This window comes from Nicrophorus vespilloides, unplaced genomic scaffold, assembly GCF_001412225.1.
Source record: "Nicrophorus vespilloides isolate i.1.1-1 unplaced genomic scaffold, Nicve_v1.0, whole genome shotgun sequence".
NCBI classification, from domain to species: domain Eukaryota; kingdom Metazoa; phylum Arthropoda; class Insecta; order Coleoptera; family Silphidae; genus Nicrophorus; species Nicrophorus vespilloides.
This window is the reverse complement of record NW_017100058.1, coordinates 227,023-240,069: the sequence shown is the minus strand read 5'-3', so window position 1 is coordinate 240,069 and position 13,047 is coordinate 227,023. Positions and strand designations below refer to the sequence as shown.

The window sequence follows — 13,047 nt, the reverse complement described above, 5'->3', positions numbered from 1 at the left end:
CTATTACTGAAGATTAATGCATGGTCTTCCTTGTAATTCCAGTTGATTGATTCAAACAAGGACGGCGTCGTGACCATCGAGGAGCTCATCCAGTGGTGTTCCCGTGACGAAGAGGTACTCCGCTCGTTGGAGACGCTCGATACCGTTCTATGATTGAGCATGTCTCGTGTAAATCTCAGAAAATCTTTCGGCCGTCAGAAAGTAATCGAGTTAAACCTATGTTCCGAACATGTTTTTGATCTTGGTTTGCAGCAAAGCGACGCCCAAACCGCAGAAATGATTGGTAAGAGAGGACGAGCTCGTAAGCTCATCCTTGTCTTTAGCGTCGGGTGCGTCCTCCGTCTTAAAAACTGGTTCTTGAATATGAGTTGCCGTTCCGGATGTCTTTGCATTCACTAATTTCTTGAAATTTAACTCTTCTCTACATTTAATCACATATTTGAAATAATAACAAAAAAAAATGGAAAATATTAAATCAAAATACAGATTTATGGAAACTTTCGGAAATTACAAAAACGACCCCTAATTCACATTTTTATATGTGGAAAGACTAGAGATATTTCAAAACGTATACAAACCTTACCTAATTGCTTCAAATTTGCACGAAGCTAACGAAAAAAAACTTGATTTAAGTATCGGCTGTCCACGTTATCAATTAACCTTGTCCTCCATCTAAAATTTTGTAAAATAGGGGTCCAAGAAAAAGTTTGCAGTATTTTGAAAACCATTTCTGTAGAAATTACTATATACAAGTATTGTTGATGCAAACAATAGTGTATTCAGTTTAAATGAAACACATCTAATATTAAATATAAGATTTTTTATCAGTATTACTTTATACTTTTTTGTATTTTTCGAGCCTGTTTGGAACTACGCAATGTTACATTAAGTCTATATATCCAAATCTTGTTTATATTGTACATTTGACCCACACCAACATCTAGTGAAACATGGTTATCTCTGTATGTTAACTGACTGACGTAATAATTAAAATATACGTTTCTCTTGGTTACGTCATTCTTTAATTAGTTAATTTATTGTCAAATCGTAGTTTTCTACTTCTCTCTGGATGTGTATAGATAATTGTAGACTTGTATAATCAATAACATTTAGTATAACAAAATTGGTTGATGATAATACAAGCTCTAAAATTAAAAATTAACATATTTTATATAATATAAATGTCTATAATTATTAATTAATTAATTAGTTACAAATCTCTGGCTGATGAGTATTTGACTATGTACTAATATTTCTTAATTATAATATTAATTAAGGTGGTAGTCAATACTTAAATATTGAATACAACTTATAAAATATGTAATATGTAGTTCATATATTCCAAGTTAAGTATTAGTAAATATAATAGTTTAGGTTGTAAGTATGATATAATTACTACCCATGACTAAACCAGAACTATCTTTGTATATTTAGTTACTTTATTCTCAATATTATAACTTAGTAACTTAGTTCTAGTTATAATACTAAAAAAATGAGTCATAAACTATATAGTTATAAAACTATAATTATAAATATTTATTTATGATGTGTTTGTGCTTATAGTTTATATTAATTAAAGAATTAACTGTGAAACATACAAAGATAATCATTCTTTCAATTAATATAAGTTACATTGTAAACAAGTAATATGTTTTCCAAAATGAGCTCATTGAGCAAAATAGTTGCGTATTTTCAAACAGGCTTGGGATTAATGTTAGGAAGTTGCAAGTAACTTTAGCAATGTTGGCTGCTTGCACATATACTAATAAAACAATATGTCCTGTTATAAAAAAATATATATTTCAACACTATAATTAAGCAAGCATTAATATTCTAAGTAAATATTACATATTTATTAACTACACTCTATGTACCTTCTAGAATAATTTTAAAGCAATGACTCTCTGATAGGAAGAATTCGGCAGGAATGAGATAGATTTTGGGAACATTTTTTTGAGATAAAAATATATATTTATATATATATTATAATGCGTTGTTTTTCAGATTTGAGGTTTTATGGAATTGTTACGATGGTTGGTCAAAGTTTATGAAAAAAATATAGGAAAGATGAAGTGGCAAAAAAAAAATTGAGAAAGTGATTCTACCGAATTGTGATTGGAGACTGTATCCGTAGAAATTCACTATCTATCTATAGCATTTCTTCTATGATGTCAATAAACTAATTTATCTGTCTTAATAAAAACATAATATGTACGTAAATCTTGTCTCTGTTTATTTAAAATCCCTGACATTTTCATCGCATCCAACTGATTGCACCGAAAAAAAAATGTGAGCTGGCTTCGCTTCACAGTTGGAGTAAATTACACTGCGTCTACCCTTGTTAACATATCAGAAACGCAATATGGTTGCTTCGTTGAATCCCCTTGTAACAGTCAGTTGTAAATGGATGAATAATTTCCTTGAATTTACATGTATTGAATGCTTATACACATGGTTTATTTAAATGATTCCGTCCTCCCTTTCAATCAATATTAACTTAAGCTCCAATACTTCGAACTGTTCAATTGTAACTGTTTTCTGATAAAATGTATTTCAATCAAGCTTATTATTGGTATAAGCTGATAAGTTAAGATCTTCTGATTGTCATCGGCGTTGATTCACACTGCGTGTAGATATTTCCCAGTAAGGAGTTTTCTTGGTAATCGTTATCGAACGTCCTTACAGCGTGATAATTCCTTTTAACTGTACTCCTTTTCGAGACTCCTGGACATTCCACTGTACAACCTATGATTATCCCTATGAAGATTCCCAAAGATAAACTGATGATTATCGCTAATGTAGGAGATAGTTCTATTATCTCCAACAATAGACTTGGCTCAACTACAACATCACAAATTGGACACTCGGTGATATTATCTTGTTTCAAAACTTCATTAATAATCCAACTGTTTTGTTCCTTAGGTTTTGCCTTTACCTCAATAATCCTTTGAAACTTTTGTTCCTTCACTTGGCAATAGTTATGATCCAATTGGATCTGATTTATTGTGCAGAATTTATTGAAATCCGACACTTTCTCGCATTTGATCATATTATCTTTGATATCGACAAACTTAATAGATTTCTGTGCTTTTATTACGTTAGGATTTAATTGTAACAAGTAATTGCCTCTAATATCCAAGTGTTCTAAATTTGGAATCAGAGACAGAACATCACTGTGCATGTATGGTATTTGGCAACTTGCTAAACCTAACACTTTCAATGTGTTACTTTCAAATAAAGGCTGTTGCTTCAAATCACCTAAGTTGTTATTATTCAAGTAGAATTCCTCTAGTATAGGTAAATACCAAAACCACTCCATAAGCACGTACTGGAGAGAGTTGTAGGATAGATCTAAAGTTTTCAAGTTTTCCATACCTTGAAACGCATATATTCTTATATCCTGTAACTTGTTATGGGACATGTTTATTAATTTTAATGACTCCAAGTCTTTTCTCTGCAACGATTAGTATATTATTAACAACATTTAAATAGTTTTTTATATTACCTCAAAAGCGCGATTGTTTAGTATTGTTAAATAATTAAAAGACATCTCTAATACCTCCGTGTAACTAGGAACATTACCATCTACATTCAGGAGCTTCGAGTTATCACAGTTGGCTCTTCTTAAGCCTTCATAAAGGTCACAGTAGCAACTTGAGGTACAATCGACCTCAATCATCCTGCCATGCACTTCTTTGTAGTACAGCAGCATCACCAAGATGAACCATTGTAACATATCTATGGTACACTTGAGAACTCATTGAATCATACGAATAAACTACTACATGATTCAACATACTTATCTTATCACAAGTTTTAAATTAATTGTAAATAATCTTATCTGTGGGAAACTAAATAATTTATGTTAATTTCATATTAAATTCTATTGAGTATAAATGTTTTTTATATGTTTTATTCTCCTTTCTTCCCTTAAATTTAATAATAAGTGCAGTTGAAGAATTTTTCAATTCGTAGGATTTTTTTTTAAATGGGATATATACGCAACCCATTTTACAATTATGTAATTATTTGTAGCATGTTGTTAAACAAAACATGAAAACTATATGTTTGTAGTAATACGTAGAATATGTGATTATTGAATGATGATAGTTTGGTTGCATACTTCGCATTAAAAATCAATACATTTTTGTCCTTACATAAACTAAGAGGATTGGAAAATATGAATACTGCCATGAAAATTGCGTTCTTGGATAGAATTGGAAAATAAATAAATAAAAATCGAATTGTATGATAAAATTTTCTTTAAAATAGATTATATAAATTTTCAATGTAAATATAAAATAAACTGTTTTTTGTATCATACCAGTTTCGTTCACATATTTGTCTCAAATCTCGCGCAACTCCCGCAGGTATTAATAATATATATTATACATATATAATCTGAAAGGCACATTTCTTTGTACAAAAACGTTTTCAATGTAAATACAAAATATACTGTTTTTTGTATCATACCAGTTTCGTTCACATAATTGTCTCAAATCTCGCGCGACTCGCGCAAATATTAATAATATATACTATACATATATAATCTGAAAGGCACATTTGTTTGTACAAAAACAGTTTGGAATGAATTAGATTTTGGCACTGTAACATCAAAGAACACTCGTTAAACAATGCTTCTAACAGTTGAATAAATATTCTTAATAAAAATAGAAAATAAAATTATAAATAATAATAATAACTGTTTAGTTATCAATTATAATATAAAACGCATCATTCAGTGATTCCTTTCGGTAATCAATTCTTTGATATTAATATAATGACTATCACTTGAAAATAATTCATAGAGGTTTGCAAAGGTCGGACGTTTCTCCGCTTCGTATTCCCAGCAGGAACGCATTATTTTGTAAATGTGATTTGGGCATTTCTCCGGCTGTTCCAATCGTTCACCGCGTGTAATCGCTTGGATTGCCTGAATAATATAAAACATCCAGTTAAATTAGTATGTTTTTAAACATGAAATACGTTACCTCTGCTCCTTTCTGTTCGCCATACGGGTGTTCCCCGAAAGAATACATCTCCCATATTGTAACTCCAAAGCTCCAGACATCACTTTTGTGCGAGAAATTGCCATAGTTGTAGGATTCCGGAGCGTACCATTTCAAAGGCCATTTACCACCCGTCTTAGCTCTAAGATTATAAAATTAATCGTTAAAAATTTCTAATAAATTACAGATCTTACGTGTAATATTGGTGGTCAGCGCCTAAAGCCCTGGATAATCCAAAATCACTAATCTTGGCCTTTTTAGCTGACGCTAAAAGTATGTTTCTGGCGGCTAAATCGCGGTGAACAAACCTCTGCTTCTCCAAATACTGCATGCCTTAAATGAAAAAAAAATTGATACAAATTCTGTGTAATTATAATTTAAAGTCATATTTACCATGAGCAATTTGCGCAGCCCAAATGATGAAATCCACCTCGGGATTAACTTCCTCCCTCTTTGTCGTTATGTAATGCAACATACAGTCATACTTCATCAGCTCCTGCACCATGTATAGAGGGCTTCCAAGAGAGACGCCGATTAACTTGACAATGTTCTCGTGGTCGAGCTGCATCATCACCTTGGCTTCCCTCAAGAAAGACTCGCGATTTTCCTTGAGCTGATCATTGCGCAACGTTTTTATAGCCACGTCGATCTTCTCGCCGTTCGGCTGCTGATACTTGCCCTTATACACCGACCCAAACTCACCCTCGCCCAAAATCCAATCCAACTCAATCCGATCTTTTGGTATATAGTCTTGGGTCTCTTCGTTGTTGTTATTAATTCTATTTTCGCTAAGTTCCAAATTGCTCTTAAATGTAATATTAAATATATGATTCGGAATTGAATTGACGGTGTTCATTGTGTTTGAGGTGCTCGGAATCTGCGTCTTCTTCTTTTGTCTGGGAATCGTCTTGCACTCTGGTAATGGTGGTTTCGGAGTCGGACGAACGGGAAACTGCAGGATCGTTGGAAGACCATAAGCAAGGCGGCTGTAATGATCCACTAAATGCTCTAAGGATTCAAGGTATGGCCCATCGTCGATGAAATGATAAGTGCCTTCCGTTTTCACTATGTAATTAAAGTACTCCCCTTGATTGATGACAGTTAATACATTTGCTTTGTTCCTATTGCTATATCTGACTAAGAATGTCCCATTTTCAGCTCTAGACGCTTTGATGTAGTTCTCAGCTTCAACTCGGTTCAAAGTACCATGGTACCAGAATTTCTTATCCGTGTTCGGAGTTGGAGTCTTGTACTCTTCCAATATCTTAGCGCATTCTAAATGGCCATTCGCTCTGGCCAAATCCGCTGGTAACTCGTTATTCTTAGTCCTGGGCTTAACTGGAGCATTCAAGCTCAACAGTTCCAGGATTACTTCCTTGTGACCACCATTAGCAGCCTCGTGTAAAGGAACCCAACCGTTCTCTGTATTCCTTGCTTGAATATTAGCATTACCCACTCTAATCAACAACTTCACAGTGCTGACTAAATTATTTTGACAGGCATACTGAAATTCAAAATGATTAAAATACTAATAATTTTAACTCAATCTTATAGGAATACTTACATGCAAAGGTGTGTAGGCAGCCATATCTATCGAGTTAACATTCGCCCCATAATCAATGAGTGTGGTAAGAATATCATTGTTGCCATGCATGCTAGCAATGTGCACTGCAGTTTGTCCATTTTCGTTTTTGGCATCATGGTTGTAGCCAGTTTTGAGCACTTCTGAAACAATCCTGAGATTTCCCTCTCTAGTGGCTCGATGCAAAAGATTGGTTGCACCATGCCTGCGAGTGTTGTGAGGAGGTTTAACTCCCTTAATAGGTACTGTCAGTAACACTCCATTAATACCATTAGGACTCTTTTGATAATGTTCAATTAAACACTCCAGTCCATGTATCTTCGTATTAGGAACTAAAATACAACATAACCATAAAATATATATAAAATTCACCTGCTCATTACTTACAAATTGAGAAAAATGCATCCTCAGCATGTTTGTGAATCTGGAAGTGATCCACTGTATTGTTATTGAGTACAGAGACAGCAAAGTCACCCTGAGAGGAGCAACTCTGTCGCACAAGGAAAGACCCATCAACATTCCCTTCTGAAATTAGGTATACACATTTCTATAGGTTTGTTTTCAACTATAATGGTAGAATTTTACCTTCTAGGAGTAAGGTTTCAGCCTCTTGTCTGGACTGGTCTCCATGGTACCAGGAAATGTCATCTTCTTTGTTCATGATGTAAAGGTGTATAGAACATAAATACTAGCAAATTACTGGATTCCCGTAGAAATGGGATTGCTCAATCACATATCCGTGCGGTTTAAAGTCTATTTTCTCCTTTTGTTTGCCCCAAGAGACGGATTCATTACACTGACATCTTGGTTTTACCTTGAACAGGTGTCAGCCTCAACTACACGTCAAAACAGTCGACGCGGCGCGAAAATTCAAACTGCTAACGCTTATAGGAAAAGTACCGTGTTTATGCATAGGCTCAAACGAGAAAACAAAATGTATTTTCAAAATAGGATGTTTGGGCCTTTCGATAAGCTCTTCTATAAATAGTACACGAATTACTTGTTGGATCACAGCAATCGCTGCCAGATAAAAGCTTTTTTTATACTGTTTGTTTAATGATTTGTTGTTGTTTTACTCTTTTTATTTTCATATAGGACAGAGAGGCAAATGAATGGAACAAGGAGGAACATCAACTGGAAAGTATTGTACATATGTTGTCGTGGGAGATTGAGCGAGTGAGAGGGACAAGAGGTTTTGTTTATTTATGCAAAAATACACCCAGCCACATTTTATCAGGCTTCCGAACGTACTTAAGTCAAGTGTGAAGTTAGTCTAGGCCAGTTTTGTACGAGCAGCTAAATTGAACTGTTCTTCCTCTGCCATTGGACTTTGGTCTCCAACCGCACTTAAGTCGCTCTTCCAAAAAAATACAAAAACACCTTAATACTAAACAATATTACTTGAGCAACGTAAGTCTGAACAATGCAATCTGGTCTGCTTCTTTTAACATCATCTTAACAACCTATCATATATTTATAGTAACGAACAAAAATACAAATATACCATCCCATCAAAACCTACTCCATCTTGTCTAATAATTAAAATCTCAACAAGAATTCCTCTGGAATTAAACCCTAAATCCATCAAATACGTTCATAAATAAGTGTCCTCTCTTTAATACATCAAATTTATCCATTAAATCCACTCTAGCTCAACTAGTTCCTACTTCCATTTTCAGTTTAATTACCAAATCTAACATCAACATAAAAATTAAATTAAACCTATTATTTAGTTTAAAAATACATTAATTTATAAATATACAACAAATTAGAGAAAACCCAACGCTTTTTTAAATAACTTGTAAATATGTCTTGTTTTTAACGTATAATACAATTACATTTTAATTAACAATTAAAAAATATTTATATATTTCATTGGAAAAATGTAAGTTAGTTAAAGCTCTTTTGAGTATATATTTAAATATCAATTACTTAGTAATTTTCCACTGAAACTTTCGGAAATATCGACTTTGACAACGTTTAAAACGAAATTTATATATTTGTTGTATTATATTTCAATAGATTAAATACAATTTCAAAACAGATAATGATATCATATTGATACAATAAATTGAAATAAAATCGGTATTTTGAATAATATATGATAAATTGTATTAATAATGGGTCAAGAAAAAAAAAGAAGTGCGCTTGAAAACGAGTTTTATAACATTTATAAGAGACGTGTTAACGTGTTGTGTAGTGGATACTTGGACACAACAACAACAACAAGAGTGGAAGGAATTTTAACAACGTCGATGTTATTGGTGAATAACAGAAAAATATATTTGTTAAAATGATTTAACGAAAAACATCACTCAATCAATGTATGGAATTTTTTTGAGATCAACAATAATGTCACGTAGACATCAGTCACGTAAACAATTTATCTTGCCTTGTTTACAATAATTGCATGGCCCAGAAAGTTGAAAGATATTAAACAAAAAAATACTCAAATATTCGATAATTATACAATGTTATTTATTGAACATTTTATTAGTCTTAAAGTATTAAAAAGATTAATTTGTAGATTTATGAAAACTTCAATTAAATGAAAGTTTAATATAAACTGAATATTGTAATTTTAAACTTAATTGGAAATTATTTAAAATATTTTCAGGTTTAAATTAATTTAAAAAAATGATTAATAACGTTAATGTGTATATTTTAATTATAACAATGTTGTGTCAATTGATGACAAATATTTGTGGGTTTGAAGATTACATTTTTCAAATTCACTTGTGGTTTTGAAGATTAAAATTCAAGTTCATTTATATATTTAATAATAATTTAAATGTTTTTTTTTTTAAATTTTTTATTCAAGTTAATTTATCGAAATAATTTTGTTTTCTGTTTATTTGATATATAAATAATGTATGGACGAAAAAAGTTGTTATTAACTATTTTTAACCGTCTCCAGAAAAGAAACTTATTATTTATGAGTTAAACTTTGGATAGGACTTTGAATTGTGAACTGAAACCGTTACATAATTAATCCATATGAATTGATTAACTTTTTATTGTGCGTGTGTGTTTTTTGTACATAATCTATTGCTTTGTATGCGTATGTAAATAGTAGAATAAAAGTGAATGTATGTTACAATTGAAGTGCATAGATTTTTATGATCAATTGGTGAGACGAAAATATGTTGCATTTGCTACATGTTTCCTTCGATTTATTTATAGGAATGTTAGGTAATTGACTGAAATAAGTAGCATGAATGAAAGTGTAACATTTACGTGACCTAGGTCGTATGATGCAATAAACTGGAAGATTGTAAATCCCTTGTTTATATGTTTCAGTGCTTTCAAAGAGGGGTGGATACCATAATATTTGAATATAGAGGGGAGCACTAGATTCTCATCTCTTCCAGTTCTTTCAAAAAAAGGAATGATCTATAGTTCTGGAGATTGTCTTGGTATACGTTACCGTATTAACAATTTGCACCAAACTTGGAAGTGGCTGCACCAAACCTTGGACGTGCACGAATATTTGATTTCGTTGACATCTTCTCATAAAAACGTAGCTGTACCGAAATCCAACCAGTGAACGCGAAGGGCACAACATCTATAGAAAAGAAAGATCAAGTGTTTTTTTTATTAAAATACTAATTACAAAGACACCAGTGTTTTAACAATAACAATCACACAAAGTTGAACTTTTACATATTATTAAATATATATAAAAATATCAAAATAAAAATGGCTTTCGTTCAGCGCAACATTTTGAGAAGTGCTTCCAAGTTCCAACAGATTATCCGCCCTTTGTCGGGTGGTGCAGCGCAGAAATCTGTATTCATATCGCAATCGAACGATGTTTACACCAACTTAGCCCTTGAGGAATGGATCAAAAGCAACTACGATCTGAAGAAAGATAACATCATGCTTTACTACAAGAATGATCCTTGCATCCAGATTGGGCAAGCTGCAAACCCTTGGTTGGAAACGAACATTTCATTCCACCACGAAAACGACAACGTCCTGCCTGTAGCCAGAAGGCAAGGACAGGCTTCGACGGTATACCAAGACAATGGTGCCATGAACTTGACCATATTCGGTAGATCAACAGCTCCGAACGACATCATCGCCAGGGCTCTCTTCAGAAGATACGGCTTAATTGTCAACAAACATCAGGACGATCTACGATTCTTCAATCACAAGGTAAAAATAATAAAATAAATACATGAATCCAGACAATTATAACTCTATATTTCTTCTTCAGATTTCTGCAAACCAGTTTGCAGATGGCGAGGATTATCAGCACTGCTCGTTGTTTGTGGACGTGAACCAAGGAGATTCAGTCGGAGCATTAGCGAAGCAAAAGGTAAGCATTCCAAAAATTTCATCATCCATCGTCTCAAGGCCGTGGCTTAGAAAATTAAAAAACAACAACAAAGATAACCGAAGTGAGGTAATAGCGCGACAACGAGTAAATATTTGTGTCGCGAAAATTATTTCTAGTAGAGTAAGGTTCGCGAATAAATTGTGTATGAGTATATAAAAATACACGCTCCAAAAATAAACCGATGTTCTAAACTTTAGAGTCTAAAGTTTAGACTATAAGGTCTGAAATTAAATTTTGTACATTCATCGAATAAATTATCTAATCTCTAGCAATTTTGCTAAAGATTTGTAATTGATGGCAGAAAAATGAAAAGCTATTATAAGCTTGTTTTTTTATACTGTGATCATGTGCTAATCATTGATGATGTGCGGAATTGCAAATGTTGATCAAATGTAGGTGATATATGCGGACCCCCTGGGATTGCCGGGTCAAAGTGACAAACAGATCAATTCCAGGTCACTTGCTAATCAGATTGCACACGAAAACAAACAAATCCTTACAGTTTAAAGAGAGAGCCGTTGCGAGCACGCATCGGCTGCATGGTTTTGAATGGCATTACTAAAAGTCGAAAGTAAAGCGAGGATTAGAGTCAAAGTGAGACGGATAGAGGAATTCTGTAGTAAATAGAAAACAAACATAAATAATGTTTCCAAAACCTTCCACTGACACTTTAATTTTTTATCCTCTCTATTTATTTTTATTTCACGCGCGCTAGATTGGGTCAACCGGGTCGCCGACCTTTCTTCCTCTTACTACAAAGAACTAAAATTTTCCTTGAACTGATAACGCGTAATCACAATTAGTTGATAATGAGATTTCCTAACATTAATACATTGCCAATAATTCAGCAATTTTTACCGTAAAATGTGCATTTATTAAATATTAATGAGTACACGTGTCTCGTTTAGTACGCTTTTAAATTATTATAATCGAAGGAAATATTTTTTTTAATTCTCAATTTTCGAAGTCATGTTTTCAATTTACATCAATAATTACATAAAAAGAAAGTTTATTTTAATATTACCATATTAATTGTCCTTTATTTATTCTATTTAATTTATCTACTATTGTCCAAATCTAAATTCATAATTTTTTTTAACTGATGCACTTACGCTCATTTTTATTTATTTTTTTTTAATAATTAATTTTATAATTGCTGCAATACAATATTGTTATTTTTATCTTGATTATTTCATGAACAATATTAACTGTATGTATACTTTCCAGCTAACTGATGAAAAGAAATTTGTCAACATAACCCAGATAGATCCGAAAGTAACCATGGATGGTCTTCTTTCGGCAATCGGCTGGGAATTCCTCAGATTCGACAGCGAAACTGTTAAAGATGGTGGCATGCAGTTGGCCAAAAAGCAGAATGGGTTCCAGATGATCAACCCTTCGGAAAATTGGTTCCCAGGTAATAAAAAAAAAACTCCCCACAATTGCTCTGAAGTATTTCTAATATCATCTTCTACAGGAATTACTGAGATTCGCAACCGCTTGGCGAGCTGGGATTGGTGTTATGGATCAACACCTAAGTTCACCATACTCAGGTCCTTCCCTGTACCAGCACAGCTTCTGAATCCATCCAGCGAGACCTCCAACGAACTCCACGTCAAAGTTGAAGTGAACACTGGAAAGATCAGCGACGTTACATTGTTTGTTCCACCTGGTCTTACTTCATCTGGTTTCACTGGTGAAGCCAAGGTGGTCACCAGCCTGAGAGGACAGAAATTCTCTGAAGCCGCTATCAACTCCTTTGAATCCATACTAGGAGTCAACAATAACGAAAAGGAGAAGTTCGTTACCGATTGTGTCCGTGAGGCCGTATGCTCGGTATAAACTGAATTTGATCTTCTTCAACGAGAACGAAAAAAAAAAAGAAACTAGTTTTAAAACTTTCTGCTTTACTGCTTCATATTTCTTTCGTTTTGTTTTTTTTATATATATATAAATGTATGTTAGTAACGGGATAAGGTATTCTATTATTATGAATTATATTAATTTACTAATAGTTAGTTGTTACGGCTTCCGATTAACACAACTTCAAGAATTAATCATATCAGTGTGAATTCACTATACTTAGTTAGTATTATGTTTTTTTCTGTATCTCA

General features: G+C 32.9%; 4 protein-coding genes and 1 long non-coding RNA gene across 5 annotated transcripts in view; 3 read left to right on the top strand and 2 right to left on the bottom strand.

The window, feature by feature from the left end:
* The window catches only part of LOC108566748 (Kv channel-interacting protein 2-like), a 45,633-nt gene extending 44,616 nt beyond the window's left edge, over positions 1–1,017 (top strand). The window contains exon 6 of the mRNA XM_017926777.1: positions 43–1,017. Within this exon, the coding sequence (XP_017782266.1) occupies positions 43–153 (111 nt within the window). The 3' untranslated portion in view covers positions 154–1,017. The remainder of the gene's footprint in view (positions 1–42) is intronic.
* Positions 1,018–1,609: 592 nt separating this feature from the next.
* On the bottom strand, positions 1,610–3,733 carry LOC108566753 (toll-like receptor 4). The gene is made up of 2 exons (XM_017926782.1): positions 3,506–3,733; positions 1,610–3,454 (listed from the first exon to the last, which is right to left on the bottom strand). Exons 1-2 carry the CDS (start codon positions 3,710–3,712, stop codon positions 2,588–2,590), a joined length of 1,074 nt encoding a protein of 357 aa, XP_017782271.1. The 5' UTR covers positions 3,713–3,733; the 3' UTR covers positions 1,610–2,587.
* Positions 3,734–4,282: 549 nt separating this feature from the next.
* LOC108566764 (tyrosine-protein kinase shark) lies at positions 4,283–7,672 on the bottom strand. Its single transcript, XM_017926797.1, has 7 exons — positions 7,177–7,672; positions 6,979–7,116; positions 6,574–6,923; positions 5,403–6,513; positions 5,204–5,342; positions 4,992–5,151; positions 4,283–4,933 (listed from the first exon to the last, which is right to left on the bottom strand). Exons 1-7 carry the CDS (start codon positions 7,250–7,252, stop codon positions 4,739–4,741), a joined length of 2,169 nt encoding a protein of 722 aa, XP_017782286.1. The 5' UTR covers positions 7,253–7,672; the 3' UTR covers positions 4,283–4,738.
* Positions 7,673–7,751: 79 nt separating this feature from the next.
* On the top strand, positions 7,752–9,976 carry LOC108566766. Its single transcript, XR_001891220.1, has 2 exons — positions 7,752–8,001; positions 9,892–9,976. It is a non-coding gene; the product is annotated as an uncharacterized LOC108566766 (long non-coding RNA).
* Positions 9,977–10,142: 166 nt separating this feature from the next.
* LOC108566765 (lipoyltransferase 1, mitochondrial-like) lies at positions 10,143–12,886 on the top strand. The gene is made up of 4 exons (XM_017926798.1): positions 10,143–10,749; positions 10,811–10,912; positions 12,161–12,350; positions 12,411–12,886. The coding sequence occupies exons 1-4, from the start codon at positions 10,291–10,293 to the stop codon at positions 12,773–12,775; spliced, it is 1,116 nt and encodes a 371-aa protein (XP_017782287.1). The 5' UTR covers positions 10,143–10,290; the 3' UTR covers positions 12,776–12,886.
* The last annotated feature ends 161 nt before the right edge of the window (positions 12,887–13,047 follow it).

Bases quoted from the DNA above. Each gene is read 5' to 3' on its own strand.
- LOC108566765 (XM_017926798.1), top strand. From the start codon at position 10,291: ATGGCTTTCGTTCAGCGCAACATTTTGAGAAGTGCTTCCAAGTTCCAA. The intron at 10,750-10,810 runs GTAAAAATAATA...TTTCTTCTTCAG, and splicing joins TACGATTCTTCAATCACAAG to ATTTCTGCAAACCAGTTTGC. The intron at 12,351-12,410 runs GTAATAAAAAAA...CATCTTCTACAG, and splicing joins TTCGGAAAATTGGTTCCCAG to GAATTACTGAGATTCGCAAC.
- LOC108566753 (XM_017926782.1), bottom strand. From the start codon at position 3,712: ATGCTGCTGTACTACAAAGAAGTGCATGGCAGGATGATTGAGGTCGAT. The intron at 3,455-3,505 runs GTAATATAAAAA...TAATCGTTGCAG, and splicing joins TAAACAATCGCGCTTTTGAG to AGAAAAGACTTGGAGTCATT.
- LOC108566764 (XM_017926797.1), bottom strand. From the start codon at position 7,252: ATGAACAAAGAAGATGACATTTCCTGGTACCATGGAGACCAGTCCAGA. The intron at 6,924-6,978 runs GTAAGTAATGAG...GTTGTATTTTAG, and splicing joins GGATGCATTTTTCTCAATTT to TTCCTAATACGAAGATACAT. The intron at 6,514-6,573 runs GTAAGTATTCCT...TTTGAATTTCAG, and splicing joins CTGCCTACACACCTTTGCAT to TATGCCTGTCAAAATAATTT.